A 15,413-nucleotide genomic window follows, 5' to 3' on the forward strand; every position below is an offset into this window, starting at 1 on the left:
GAGCACTTCTTGTCCAAGTCTTGCATCAGGCTCCTCAGTCAGTACCTCAAGGAAAGCTCTTTTGCTCTCCTGTGTATCTATCTTGCCTAATCCCATGCTTCATTCTATGGAGCATCCTTGGAAAATACCTCTGGTAAATGAGATGGGGAGAGAGGCAACCTTTTTTGTTATACACTAGCAGCCATCATCTAGCACAGGGGTGCATATTTAATGGGAGATTTAATGGACAGGGCTGGGTATGCCATAGGGTTGCCCCATACCTCTTAAGAGCCAGTTGGCCCCGTACCTCCTAAGCCCGATAGGTTATTCTTACTACATTGGAGGAACCCTACTGGATAAGATCAAACTCAAAGTGTATCTAGTCCAGTGTCTCGGCCTCCTACTATTCCTTTCTCATGAAAGGAAAGAGAGCCAGCGCCGGCCGCTGCTACGGTTGTCTCCGTCGCCTCAGCCTCCGCCTCCACTGTAGTGATGCCGGGCATGGATGGCGTGGGGCGGCGCGGGTGGCGCGGGACGGCGGGGCAAAGCCGGGACGAAAGCGGCTGGCGTATGTGTGGCGTTTGGTGTGTGTTTGAACGTGCAAAGCGGCTGGGCGTAGCAGGAGCGATGCAAGCCATATTCAATGCTGGCTGGGCCAGGAGAGGCCGTGGAGCCGGGCGCTGGGAGCCCTGGAGGCCTGACGAAGGGCCAAAGCGCCAAAATGCTGGCATGAGGATTGGAGGCTGGCTGAGGCGTCGGAGGCACTGGAGGTTGGACTGGAGGTTGGTGAAATGGCCCTGGGGCTGGAGCAGCGCGACTCGGCGTTTTGTGGTGTTGGACATAGTGGGACATACAGGGAGAGGCAACGGCTGCTGCTGGAGCGAAGGAGAGGGGAGGAGCGATGGTAGCAGCCTTTACCTTTATTTTCATCATTGCCTATTAGCCCTGTTACTATCCCTGGTTTACCATCTATTTACCATCTATCGACCATCTGCTTGTATCGTCTCCCTACTGTTTTTCTACTGCCCACCCATCCTTTGACCATCTTTTGACCATCCTGTGACCATCTATAGACCAGCTACAGACTGATGGACTGGTCTGCTACACCCATAATCCCCACCTAGGACTTATGGCCTTTTACCATCAGTATCCAGGCCCTGGCTCCCTATATCCCTCTGCATTTCCCTTTCCTCCTGGACTCAGTGCTGTATGCAGCACCTATTTTAACATCTTTGTAAAGTAATTTTAATATCTGTAGCACCCTCAATTCAATCTGAGGCCGTGCTGAACCATGGTTTATTTTTACTCTAGGGTAGACCTGATTTTATTGCGGGAGTCCCCCCTCTCGCAAATATGGCCCTCTGCCCTTTCAAGGGCCCACCTTGATGACGGATGTATTAATCCAGAGAGGTGGAAGAAGAGGAGGCTCCGGGGGGTTTTGTGTAAATGTTTTTTAAAGGTTTTAAAGGGATCCAGGGCGGGGGGTGGGTCTAGCCAGACCAGGAATAGGAGTAGAGCCAGACGAACAGGTGGGGCTGAGGAGGAAGGGAGCGGAGCGGGGGAGGGGAGTCAGTATAACGTTCCTTTAGAGGGTTCCTATATTCCAACGGTCGCAGGAAGGGGTAGATGCGAGGACAGAAGAAGATCCTGCAGTCGGTTGGGAGACCGGGGGCGTTGGTTACGCCCGGTCGTTTGTACCAACCCCTGCATCCTAGGTGGTCAGGGTTTACAGAGCCGTGGCATGAGACTGATGTTATGTAACGCAAGGTCCGTTGTTAATAAGGCCCCCCTCATCCATGATCTGGTTTCTGAGGGGGAGCCGGACCTTGCAGGGATCACGGAAACCTGGTTGGGCCATGAGGGGGGTGTGCCCCTCGTGGAAATGCGCCCATCAGGATACCGTGTATTCCATCAGCCTCGTGCCTGGGGTAGGGGTGGTGGGGTAGCGGTCATTATACGGGAAGCCTTGACACCGAGAGAATTCATCGTACCTCAGATATCTGGATGTGAGACTCTAGGTGTGAGATGGGGCCCAGGGAGTCAGTTGGGCCTGCTGATTGCATACTTGGCTCCTCGCTATGCTTCAGCGGCCCTGCCAGAGCTCCTCGAGGTGATTGCGGAGGTGGCAGTTGAGACCCCTAGACTATTACGGTAGTCATGGGGGACTTCAACTTGCCATCGACGGGTGAATCATCTGAGGTCGCTCAGGAGTTCATGGCTTCCGTGACAGCCTTGGACCTGACCCAAATAATTCAGGGCCCCACACACGAAGGAGGACACATGCTGGACCTTGTTTTTATCTCTGGTTGATGGAAGAGTGATCTGGGAATAGGGGATCAGGTGATCACTCCCCTGTCATGGTCAGATCACTCGCTTCTCCGGCTGGACTTCCCTGACGCCACCCCCCATCGTGGGGAGGCGGAACCAGAGGATCTTAGATGGTTCCGCCCCAGGCGACTGATGGAACCAGACAGGTTCCAGACGGAGCTTGGGCCACCTCCTGTTGCCCTGACCCGCTCCCGGATGGAGGACCTGGCGGCTGCATGGAACAGTGCGGCGGCCGGGGCCTTGGACCGGGTAGCGCCCTTGCGGCCTCTCCGGTGGCAGCGAACCACCCTGGCCCCTTGGTTTTCCGAGGAGCTGAGGGTGATGAAGCGCCACAAGAGACGCCTAGAGAGCAGATGGAGATCCTCTCGGGCCGAATCTGACCGAACACAGGTAAGAGCCCATTTACGGACCTACCTTGTGGCACTAAGGGTGGCTAAACGTCGATATTATGCCACCCTTATTGCGTCTGCAGAAAACCGCCCTGCCGCCCTGTTTCGGGTGACCCGCTCCCTCCTATCACAGAGGTCGCGGGAAGCCCCTTTACAGGGGAGGGCAGAGGAATTTGGGGAATATCTGCAGGACAAAATCGCTCAGATCCGGAGCGAATGGGTCCCCTTCAGTGATCGTGAGGAGACACCGGAGGCGAGTCTTGAGGTACCTATCTGGGAGGAGTTTGACTCTGTTGCCGCCGAGGATATGGACAGGCTACGCGGGCGACTGCGGGCCACCACATGTTTATTGGACCCGTGTCCCTCCTGGCTTGTACTGGCAACCTGGAGGTTACACGTGACTGGCTCCTGGGTCTGGTGAACGCCTCGCTGGAGGGGGGGTTCCTGCCAGCCTCCTTGAAGGAGGCGGTGGTGAGGCCCCTACTTAAGAGGCCTTCCCTAGACCCAGTTGAGTTAGCCAATTATCGTCCTGTCTCCAACCTTCCCTTTTTAGCGAAGGTTGTTGAGAGTGTGGTGGCGCAGCAGTTCCCTCGACACCTGGAGGAAATTACTTATCTAGATCCGCGCCAGTCCGGTTTCCGGCCGGGCCACAGCACAGAGACGGCTTTGGTCGCGTTGGTGGATGATCTCTGGAGGGCGAAAGATGGGGGCTGTTCCTCCATCTTAGTCCTGTTAGACCTCTCAGCGGCTTTCGATACCATCGACCATGGTATCCTGTTGCGTCGGTTGGAGGGGATGGGGGTGAGGGGCACCGTTTTGCGGTGGTTCTCCTCCTTCCTCTCCAGTCGGACGCAATGTGTGTTAGCGGGAGAGCAGAGATCGACCCTGAGGCCGCTCACGTGTGGAGTGCCACAGGGGTCGGTCCTCTCCCCTCTCCTGTTCAACACATACATGAAACCGCTGGGTGAGATCATTCGAGGATTCGGGGTTGAGTGCCATCTGTATGCAGATGACACTCAGTTACACATTTCTACCCCGAACCACCCCAACGAAGCCGTCGAGGTGATGTCCCGGTGTCTGGAAGCCGTGCGGGTCTGGATGGGCGACAACAGACTCAGACTCAACCCATCCAAGACGGAGTGGCTGTGGCTACCGGCGCCCCGCTTTAGCCAATGTGTTCCATCTCTGGCCATTGGGGGGGTACAACTGCCCCCAGTGGATAGGGTACGCAATTTGGGCGTCCTCCTAGATTCCCGGCTGTCGCTAGATGATCATGTGACGGCCGTGGCTAGGGGGGCGTTCCATCAGGTTCGCCTGATGCGCCAATTGCGTCCCTTACTGGAGCGGGACGCCCTTTGCACAGTCACTCATGCCCTAGTGACTTCTCGCCTTGATTACTGTAACGCTCTCTACATGGGGCTCCCCTTGAGATGCACCCGAAGGCTCCAGCTGGTCCAGAACGCAGCCGCGCGGGTTATTATGGGGAGTACTAAGTACTCCCATGTAACACCTCTCTGGCGCGAGCTGCACTGGCTACCTGTGGCCTTTCGGGTGCGCTTCAAGGTGTTGATTGTCATCTTCAAAGCGCTCCATGACTCGGGACCTAATTATTTGCGGGATCGCATTCTACCCCATACATCCCTGCGACCAATCCGCTCTCACAGAGAGGGCCTCCTCCGGGTACCATCCGCTAAACAGTGCGGGCGGGCGGTGCCTAGGAGTAGGGCCTTCTCTGTGATGGGCCCAACCCTCTGGAACGACCTCCCCCCCGATATTAGAACCACCTCTGATCTCCGCTCCTTCCACAAGAAACTCAAGACCCACCTGTTTCGAGTAGCAGGTCTGGCTTAATTACAACCATAATCGTAACTGCATTTAACATCTATTCAAACCTTCCTGGATGGCTTTTTAAATTTTATATTGGGGTTTTAATGGGTTTTAAAATTGTTCTTAATATTTAATTGGTTTTGGGATTTTATAACAGACCGTGTGTGTGAGTTATTTATGTTGCATGTCTTATGTCTTATGTCATTTTATTGTTTTGATTACGAATGGTCTGTACACCGCCCCGAGTCCCTACGGGGAGAGGGGGCGGTCTATAAATTAAATAAACTATAAACTATAACTATGAAATATAGGACTATGTGTGCCACATAGGTTGCCCTGAATCTCTTAAAATCCAATGTGTGCGATGTTATTTCCAGTTGCTAGTATTATGTGCCAACTATCTCTGAGTGGAGACTACACATAGTGCCATCTTACCTTTTGATTCCACCTTCAAAATATCTTACTCTATCAAATGTAGGTTAATCAGTGAACTCCAGGCCATTTGAATTCAATTGTTTTTGATCTGAATATGACATACAGTAATGCTGATTCACTAGATATGGTAGAAAGCAAAAGGGAAAACTTTCTATTCACATTTGTTTCTCTCCTTTAGATAGTTCACCTAACGGAACTCTCAGTTGCTCAACTCGCTCAGCTCACCATGACAGAAGAAGTGCTGAGCTCCATTGACAAGGTGATGAAAGTCTTTCAAAGACTGGGCCATTTCCCAAGCCTTGATGCCTTAGCAGCATATTGGGATGAATTCAACATTGCCTTTGAAAAGGTACAGCTTTCTTTAAGAAAAACTTTAATTTGCAGGAATAATTGATGCAGATTTTAAAAACTGTTCTGAATCGATGACTTCTATGCTTTTTGGTTCCCATTTGGGATGGGTTGGCAATCTAATCCTTTTTTGATGTGTGCATGATTTAGTGATGTGAAGCTGGCCATTTGATTGTATCTGTTGCAAATAATAGCAGCATGCTTCTGTCCTGATGGATTCTTGTATTCAAAGAAATATTGTGGTCATTTAGGGGATTGGACCTTGGGTATTGCCACAATCATACCCATGCTTCAATGTGTACCCATTGAGACTCAGGATATTACAGAATTGATTTCATGGAAATGTAATAATCATGAATCATATCTAAATAATGTTGGGTCTAGTAATTCTCAAAAATGTGAGAACTTTCTGTACTAAAATTTGCAAGGCAGCCACACATACCATGTATTCACAGTCATTTGCAATTCCGCAAAGAGGGAAACAAATTTGTTTCCAAGATTTTAACCTCTTCTGATGTTCTGTACCCCAACTAGACAATATCCTTATCCATTTTCAACTTTCCAATCCTTTTCAATAAGTACAATAATAACTTTTATCAGGCTAATCGAAGACACACAAAGTCTCGGAAGTCGAGACACAGAGGGCCCAGGTCTTTGGTCCAGGTAAGATTTTCCACATTTTGGAAAAAAAGCCCATCTTAAACTATTATTTGAATTAACAGCTTCTTCAGTAGTTTAATTATATTAGATATCTACATTAACAGCTTGTTGGTCTGAGAAGCAATATGGTTTTGGATTTTTCAAGGAGGTAACAGCAAATATGTGGCACTGTATAACTTGAACAATGGTAGTGGTAAATAATAAAAACTTTGGTTGTCTAGTTTTCAATATGCTTTTCCAAAATGCCAAATAGTACATGTATAGCAAAATCTTTGATATATTACACTTTATGTGTATTACACTTTCAGGAAACTACTCTGTGCATTTTACTTGTCTGAACTATCCCACAATAAGCTCTAAAAATGGTAGTATTCTATGATGGAAAATTTACTGAGAACCTTAGTACTCAGACAGAAACCTCATCATGGTATGGAATGAATAAGCAATGGCCATTCACTAGAACAGGGGTGTCAAACTCGCGCTGTCCCAACGGCATCATGTGATGTATTGGGACGTCCCCCCCTTTGCTAAAACGTGGGGGCAAGGCCAGCACGTGATGCATCTGGCCTACGGTCCGTGAGTTTGACACCCCTGCACTAGAACATAATGCTGGAGGCCTTCCGAAACACCACTCCTTTCACAAAAATAGATGTGCAAAGGCTTTGGGAGACCTGCAAAGTGCTCCTAGGGGCTGGGGAGGCAAAAACGAAAAAAAACAGGCTGTTTTTTGCTCATCCTCCCCCCCCCCCAGTCCCCAGAAGCATGGGCGCTTCAGACCGTGAGGCTGGGCCTCACTCTGGAATTTCTCGCTGTCCCCCCGAGGCGTTTCATCAGGTGTCCCGTGCCAAGATGCCAGGCAAAAAGACACCCGATGGACTCCGAAATCGAACATCTCATTTCCATCAACACTATAGAAAGGGTACCTCAGGGACAAGAAAGGCTAGGCTTTTACTCTATCCTCTTCTTAGTCCCCAAAAGCTCGGGAGGATGGCGAGCCATCCTAGACTTGAAACGGCTCAATCTCTATCTGAAATACCAGAGGTTCAAAATGCAATCGCTCAAAAGCATCCTAGCTTGCATGCGACAGGGCGATCTACTGACCTCTCTAGATATCAAGGAGGCATACCTCCATGTGCCGATACACCCGTCGCATCGAAGGTTCTTGCAATTCCAGTTTGCAGGGCGCCACTTTCAATACCACACCCTGCCATTCGGCCTTTCTTCGGTCCTGCGAACCTTCACAAAGTTGTTGGGGGTGATAGCGGCATCCCTTCGGTTGATTCCTGTGAGGGTCAACTGTTATTTAGATGACATCTTGATCCTGTCATCTTCCCCAGATCAGGCAAGGCGGGATTTACAGACCACGATCAACGCCTTGCAACATCACGGCTTAGTTTTGAACTTTCCAAAGAGTCACTTGCACCCGACCATGTCCCTCCTCCATCTCGGGACCATCATCGACTCTGAATGGTGCATGGTATCACTGTCCCAGGAGAGACGCCAAAATCAGACCCTGCTGAGTCAGGTGCAAATGCAGCGATCTCTTCCCATGTATAGACATTGTCCCTTGGTCGAGGTTTCACGCACGATCTCTCCAGTGGTTTCTGCTCCCATTTCAGAGGGCTCACAACAGCCACTCACAAACCAAGGTCCGGTCGCCTCCCAAGGTGTTGCGATCGCTCCGCTGGTGGACATCATCCAAGATTCTCAAAGGGTGCCTCTTCAAGGAGCCGGACCGCATTGTAGTAACAACAGATGTGAGTCTATTTGGATACCCCATGCCTTGGACCGAGTGACGCAGGATCGCTGGAGCACCCAGGAGTTGCGGAACAGCACAGAGCTTTGAGCAATCCCCCTAGCCCTTCGCGACTTTCGAGACCTGGTGACAGCCAACCACATGTTGGTACTCACGGACAATGTTGCTTCCAAGGCGCATGTCAACCGCCAGGGAGGCACCAGGTCCCAGGCCTTGATGCTGGAAGCGGAACGTCTTCACCATTGGGCAGAGACTCAACTGTTATCACTTTGGGCAGAGCACATATCGGGCACAGCCAATGTACAGGCGGATTGGTTGAGCAGGACCACAGTAGACCAGATGGAGTGGCAACTCCATCCGACTCTATTTCAGGAACTGTCTCACCGCTTCAGCCGTCCCCAAGTGGATCTTTTTGCTCAACCACACAATACACACCTGTTGAGATTCTTCACCAGGTTCTACATACCGGAAGCAGAAGGCACCGCTGCCCTTCACAGCCCCTAGCCAGAGGGCCTTCTATACACTTTCCCGCCTCCCCCACTCGTACCACTAGTCATCCAGAAGATTTTGTCGGAACAGGCGGAAGTTCTCCTGGTCGTGCCAATGTGGCCCAGACGCCCTTGGTACGCCGACCTCATCCATCTTTCAATCTCCCACCCATAGAGAATTCCAGACGACCGGCTAACTCTTTCTCAAGGGGCTCTCATCCATCCGAACCCCCAACTACTGCAATTAGCCGTGTGGCATGTGAGCGGGCTATCCTGATTCATCAGCACTTCTCTGACTAGGTCATCACCACAATCCAAGCAGCTCGGAGTCCGTCCATGACGCAGGTTTATGAGGCTACCTGGCAGGCCTTCTGCAGGTGGTGCCGGTCAGTCTCTGTGGACCCGATTACGGCATCCATCACACAAATACTAGACTTCTTACAATCAGGCATGGACAAAGGGCTAACTCCCAGCACTCTCCTTTGGCAAATTGCAGCATTATCGACTGTGATTGGAGGCGGTCAGGGCCGTTCCCTTGCTCACCATCCAAGGGTCCGGTCCTTCCTGAAGGGTGCATCTAACCTCAAACCGCCGGTGGTCCATCGTTATCCTACATGGGATTTACCCCTAGTGCTTAGAGCTCTCATGGATGAGCCATTCTAACCCATTTGTACCATCAGTCTCAGATTGTTGACCCTCTAAACCTTCTTATTAGTAGCAATTACATCCGCTAGAAGGGTCTCAGAGCTGGCAGCACTATTGGTCCGTGAGGATCTCTGTATATTCCACTCAAACAGAGTCATCTTACGATTGGATCCGGCATTCCTGCCAAAAATTAACTCTTTGTTTCACAGGACATAAGAACGTATTCTTCCAGACTTTTGCCCTCAACCGTCACACCCTCAGGAACAAAGGCGGCACCACCTCGACGTTCGCAGGGTGCTCCGTCGCTATGTGAAATGTACAGCGTCATTCAGGAGATCGGAAGCGCTTTTCGTGTCTTTCCAGCCGGTGTCCATGCGACAGAAGGTGTCCTCAAACACCATCGGGCGCTGGTTGAAAGCGTGTATTGCCCTTGCATACGACTGCCGACCTGTACCCAGGCGCATCACTCCCCATTCCACTAGGAGTGCGACCACCACGGCAGCCTGGGCAACGCAGGCCTCAGTGGAGGACATATGTTGGGTGGCGACCTGGTCATTGCCATCGCCCTTTATCCGACATTATAAAGTGGACATGTATGCCTCGGCGGAGGCTTCCTTTGGGCGGCGTGTCTTACAGAGGGTTGTATCATCATCATCCATGGCCCCTGTCCAGCCTACACCCCGCCCTTGAGACTCATTGCTTTGGCACGTCCCATGCTTGGATTCCCCAAGCAGCGCACAGGAGAACGACCATTGACTTACCGGAACAGTCCTTCTATGTACACTGCGAGGGGAATCCAAACCTGCCCTTGGCTTCGGCTGGTCCGGGCATTGGCATTGATTTCACATACACACGCACACAATGCGTCTACTTACCTACTTACCTTCTTCTATGCTGATTCATTTGCTTCTCTTGGATCGGCCGAGCCTTCGTACAAAACCGAACTATCCTGGTCAGAGGAGGCGTGGTCAACAATTGCATAACTCAGTCTCTAGGCTAATGGACAAAGTTAACCCATGCTTGGATTCCCCTCGCAGCACACATAGAAGAACCGTTCAGGTAAGTCAATTGTCGTTTTCTTTAAGCATACACAATAAAAGTTACAGATCCAGTACAAGAGGGACAATCAATTAAATATGAGTCAGCAATGTGCTTCAGCTGCCAAAAAAAGCTAGTGCTTTGCCAATCCCATGATCCTTAATGGGAACACATCTGATTGGCTGGTAGTTGCTCCCCCCTTAACACCAGGCCCTAGGAAATGCACTTTAACAAAGACAATAGGTAAATGAAAAACAGCTGTTTCATCACAAATATATAAGAACAATTAGTAGGCTTTCAAAAATTCAGTTAATAGCTCATTTTCAAATTGCCCCCATTAAAAATTAAATTGCCTGCCTATGGGGCATGGGCCCTATGTTGGGAATCACTGATCTAAGGGGTTGTCTCTCAATGAAGAGACAAGAAGTTATCTCAAACTATTATCCAAAGCACCAGAAGGAAAGAGAAGAAACAGTGGATGGAAGCTAATCAAGGAGAGACCCAACCTAGAAGTAAGGAGGAATTTCCTGACAGAACAATTAATCAATGGAATGATTTGCCTTCAGAGGTTGTCAGTTCTCCATGACTGGAGGTTTTTAAGAAGAGATTAAACAACCAATCTGAATTGGTGTAGGATTTCCTGCTTGAGCAGAGGGCTGAACTAGAAGACCTCCAAGGTCATCTCCAACTCTATTATATCTTGTAACTTGTTATACAAGTTTCTGGCTAAACATTTTCTAATTGAAAATGACCATATTTCAGAAGCAACAATTCTCTGGTTGCTTTCTTGGATATTTTTTTAATAATTTCATGATGGCTTATACTAACTACCTCATTTTCTATCTTTAGCTTTCCAGGTTTTTTTTAATTACTCTGGTTCTAATGTTCATCAGAACATACTATAAAAAGACAAAAATGCAACTAAGCATTAACAAAGCATGCTGAAGAGCATGCAAAGCATAAGAGATGTGTGGAGGTGGTTGTGATGTCTTCCATGAATAATAGATTCCTTATTCTGTAATTTGATTCATCCAGTGGAGAAGAAGATACTCCTTGAGTCAAATTTCTGAGATATTTTAAGAGTTGAGTTGATAAGGAAAAGCTTTGTCCCTTATTCAAACAAACCCATTTCAAAAGCAGAAATAGAACCATCATTGTTATTTCTTTCTTACCAGCCATCTCACTCAAAATCATGATGGGTTTTCATCCCTCTTTTAGCCTACTTTTGTCAGCATTCTCAACATTTCAGTGGAAGTGAAAACATTCTTGCTTACCAAAACAATTGAAAGGTTGCATAAGGAATTTCCAACTTTCACGGATCTTGACTATCAACTTTGGTTTGAAAAGAGACTTGTGATGGTGTTGCCAAGTGTAACTGCTGCTATTCTTCAACAAATCCCCATCAGTATTTCCTGCAAGGCCTTCGAATCTGTGTGAGTCTTCACTGGTTTGCTCGGTGTTTGTATGTATGAAGGGGGGGGGTGGGGCTGTAGACTTATCTTTATATCCAAATAGGATAAGAAGAAAATAAGAATGGCCTATAGCGGTGTTTCTTAACTATGGCAATTTGAAGATGTGTAAACAACTCATTGAGGGAAATTCTGGGAGTTGGGCTCCCACTGCACTAGAAGAGGATTCAACTCCTGTATGTGTTGACTAAATGTAATTACAGTATTTTTTTTGTCTTCCAGGATTGCTGGGATTGACAGCGGCTTTTCTGAAATTTCACAGAAAAGGAAAACAGATATTTTAAACTATATAGTGTCCTTCCTCACCCAAAAGTCTCAAACAACCGGTAACTAATTTAAATATAGTGAGACCTAAAAGAATTAGAACAGTGATTTTAAAAAGATTACTTTCTGTGCTGTATGGTTGTATGGTTGGGTAGCTCATCAAAATCTCATTAAAGTTCATAAACCTGTGACATTTAGACATATTTTATTGCATTTTATGTGAAAGCAAAGCATATCTGGGGGGCCCGTAGAAATCCTGAAATCTTCAGGCATTGATTGTATTTCCAAATCTTGACTTAGGGGAAATGTTGCCATTAATCTTATGATACTTCGTTTAGAATTTGAAGGATGATTTTCAAAGAATGACAGTACTAAGAGAAATGCCAGGATGGTCTTGAAAATGGTTTGTTAAAAGATCACTCTTGAGGATATTTACAGCATCTGAAAGATACAACCCCAAAAAGCTGGGTGAGCTCAAATGGATCCCAGAAATCAGTTCAGGAGGAAGCTGGGGAAAGGGTGCCAGTCTTATAGCCCCTTTTCCTCACATCCCACCCCTTGAAATCCTCATGTGATTCTATTATACTAGCAAGGGGAAATTAATGCTTATATTTGCACTCTTTGGTCAGAATGAGATTACAAGAGAGCAAGCACTGTAGGTGCACAACAGGGAATATACTGGCTGTTTCCTTAGCATGCTTCCAGATGCTTAGAAGGCAGAAGAAAGCCTTTAGAATCTAACTAATTAGGGTCTTGCCAATTTCAGATGTGGAAGGTGTTAATTGACTAATTAAGCTTTCAGAGCTGAGCTAACTGAGATTAACCCCTTTTTGGGAAGTGCTGCTGCTGCCGCCAGCTCAGCTGGGAAGAAAAGCACTGTAGGAAATGATAGCTTGTTTAAGCAAACTTTCCTCTCTGCAAGGGGAGAGAAAGGGTTAGGATCAGGCTGTCAGGCACAGGAGAAAGAAGCCATGAAATGGAACAGAAAGCAAGGCACACAGGCATTACTGTTGAAAAAAAAACTTACATATAGGTAATTATGTCTGAAGAGGCAGTAATAATAATTTGCACTACAGTAGAATTTCATTAGGGAGCAGAACCACAGTCCTCAGTAAAGAAGTTGGCTCACAACTTTTATTTTTGCATGCTTTTGTAGGTCCCATCTGTTCTGAACAAACCACAACCAGAAAGTGGCTCCTCAAATTCTTTAGGAGATTCTCTGTGACTATGCCATACACTCAGTTGGTTTCCTACTACCGCCAGACCTTTGATGTAGTAAGTCTTTTTTAAAACATTTTATTTATTATTTTAATTGAACAAAAACACAAAAAAAAGAATCATCCTTCATTACATCTTGTAGAAAGTGTGTCGATTGGTTACAAATAACTTTCCTGCGTTTCTTCCACAGTCATCACTTATAGTTCATATTAGATTATACACTTTAAATCAAAAATCTTTATATATCTTACTATCAATGTACCACAATTCTCATTTAACTACAATTATTTGAACGTGCTTTTACCTCAAATCATTTGTACTTAAAGACACAATCACCTACTGACATTCATTAGCTATTTCAAAAATCCTCCAATGACATTGCATCTTTATGGCATATTCTAAATAAAAGTCAATTGATAAAGTTTCTAAGCCTTCCCCCCCTTTCCCCCTCCCCAACTCACTATTTAGAGTTTGTATCCAATTTGCTTTTACCAATACCAAAACATGTATATATTATTAAGCAATATCCATTGACATTTCCTTGTTATTATTATAATTGGTTAACAATTATTTACTATTTATATCCCATCTCCTCTCCTCAGACCCCAAAAACATTACACCTTTATGACAAAATCTAAATAAAAATTTGTTAATAACATTTATAGGCCTTTTTCCCAAATCACAATTTGCAATTTATATCCAAATTGCTTTTACTAGTTAAGGTTATCATTTCATTATTGTTATTTTAGTTAATTATTTGTTAACGAATAAATGTTTAATAACAATCTAAAACAATCTAAGAAATACTAAAATTCCTACTTATTAATCACCAAAATTAACTATTTTTTTATTATCAACTTTCATTGTCAACCTGTATCTTTCCAATGACAAAATAGTCTTATCTCTCTTGCCAATTGTGGTGTCAATCTTCTTTTTATCTCCTTTATAAAGTTTTTATAGACTTCTCTCCGCACTTTGTTGCTTAAAGGATCTCTTAGGTAATCTCGTTGCCTTTGAGCTGTTATTAAAATTAGCTTGTCTTTGGTTGTCAAATGTGCTTCTGAAAAAAATTCTCTTCTTAAATCCATCATCATTACCCTTTTTTTCCCTCCTGTATCTTGGAATCTGGGGTGGCGCTCCAGGTTCGTCGAATTCCATTTTCCATATTCCCTTCTTTCCACTTTCACCCACATTTGCTCCATTAATAAATTCATCTATTTTCTTGTCTTTATCTTCTATATCTTCATTCTCCCCTTTAATTTTGGGGGCTCCAACCCCTTCATCTTTTGCTGTGAGGAACACTAGTCTTTCCAACTACTCAATTCTCCCATATCCTTCCAATAGATTTTGAATTCCAGCCAAGATATTTTGGAATTTTAAGGTTTCCTCATCTGAATATTGATCCATGTTTCCCAAAAAGAAGAAGGAAAAAAAAAAGAAATCTAGTAGCCACAGCCACTCCAGCCTTCCAAGCCTCTTTTATTTTATTTTTTATTTTAAGTTGACTTGAACACTTGAAGTTCTTTTATGCTCTTCAAAGAAGAAGGGTTCTGGGTTTTTTCCCCCTTTCTTTCTCCTGCCAGAATATTTCTCAAAGGCACCTGCGAAAACAATTCGTGCCCTTGGCTCTTTATCAGTTTCTGTAAGTAAGTTGCAAACTCTTCAGTTACAAAGTCAGTGAGATCAAAGAAGAAGAAAAAAGAGATACGTTGTTTCAAAAACTCCAGCCTCTGACTTCCGAGTGGCAGTGTTGCTACTTTTCACTTTCTAATATTTATCTCTAGCTTATATGAAACAAAGTTCTTTAAATTTCTTGGATGGAATTTACTAACAAGTAATAGGAAGAATTGTTAAAATAAAAAGGAAGGTTTTAATTTGGAAGCCAAAAAATAAAGCAACAAAAAGTAGAAGAAGAAAAAATCAATCCATTCACTTTAAGAGGAGAAACAAGAAATGTTGCGAGCACTTCAATCCACAAAGTATAGTTATAAAGGAAAAAAAAGCTTTCCAAGGCAATCCAATATAAGTTAATTTCACCACTTCATTCTTTTGCTTAAGGGTCTAATTTAACTTTTTTTTAAAAGTTTCTTTGGCCAGTCTTTCCCAAAATAGAAAAAAATACCTCACCAGATGGACTCATTTTCTCTTTTCACTTCCTTTCTTCCGGAACCATCCCGACTTCATCAGCCTGGGGCTGCCTGTTTACTGCCGGCTTGAAGAGCTTCCCTTGGGTCAATCAGGGACTTTGCGATATCCCTGAGACCAGCAAGGCTTCATCTTCCTGATCACCGTCTCTACGGGACGGTTTAGGTCCAGATGGACTGTCCAGCAGCAAAAGTGTCAATGGCGGTCTCGGAGTCTCGAGACCGCACGTTGTATCATCGTAACGTTGGCTCCTCCTTCCGTAGTAAGTCTTTTATGGTTTGGACTTCAGCCTGCCATGTCTTGTGGTTTCTGGGCATATAAGAGAAGAACTCTTTTGCCTAATGGTGTTGACCTAATTCCCCATTTCTCCAGATGTACCGTAAAACGAAAACTATGTTCACTATTGACTGAAAACTATGTTCAA

General features: G+C 45.9%; 1 protein-coding gene across 4 annotated transcripts in view; it reads left to right on the forward strand.

Moving 5' to 3' along the window:
- LOC309398681 (uncharacterized protein) overlaps positions 1-15,413 on the forward strand; it is a 161,273-nt gene that overhangs the window by 19,297 nt on the left and 126,563 nt on the right. For 2 of the 4 annotated variants that reach the window (XM_081965790.1, XM_081965793.1), the window contains exons 10-13: positions 5,137-5,307; positions 11,112-11,326; positions 11,585-11,688; positions 12,783-12,901. In XM_081965790.1, coding sequence (XP_081821916.1) covers positions 5,137-5,307; positions 11,112-11,326; positions 11,585-11,688; positions 12,783-12,901 — 609 coding nt within the window. Of the gene's footprint in view, positions 1-5,136; positions 5,308-10,267; positions 10,406-10,447; positions 10,571-11,111; positions 11,327-11,584; positions 11,689-12,782; positions 12,902-15,413 lie in introns of those variants that run through there. The other 2 variants (XM_081965791.1, XM_081965792.1) reach the window with 2 other exon arrangements.

Source organism: Natrix helvetica, assembly GCF_964273705.1.
Source record: "Natrix helvetica genome assembly, chromosome: 13".
Taxonomy (NCBI): domain Eukaryota; kingdom Metazoa; phylum Chordata; class Lepidosauria; order Squamata; family Natricidae; genus Natrix; species Natrix helvetica.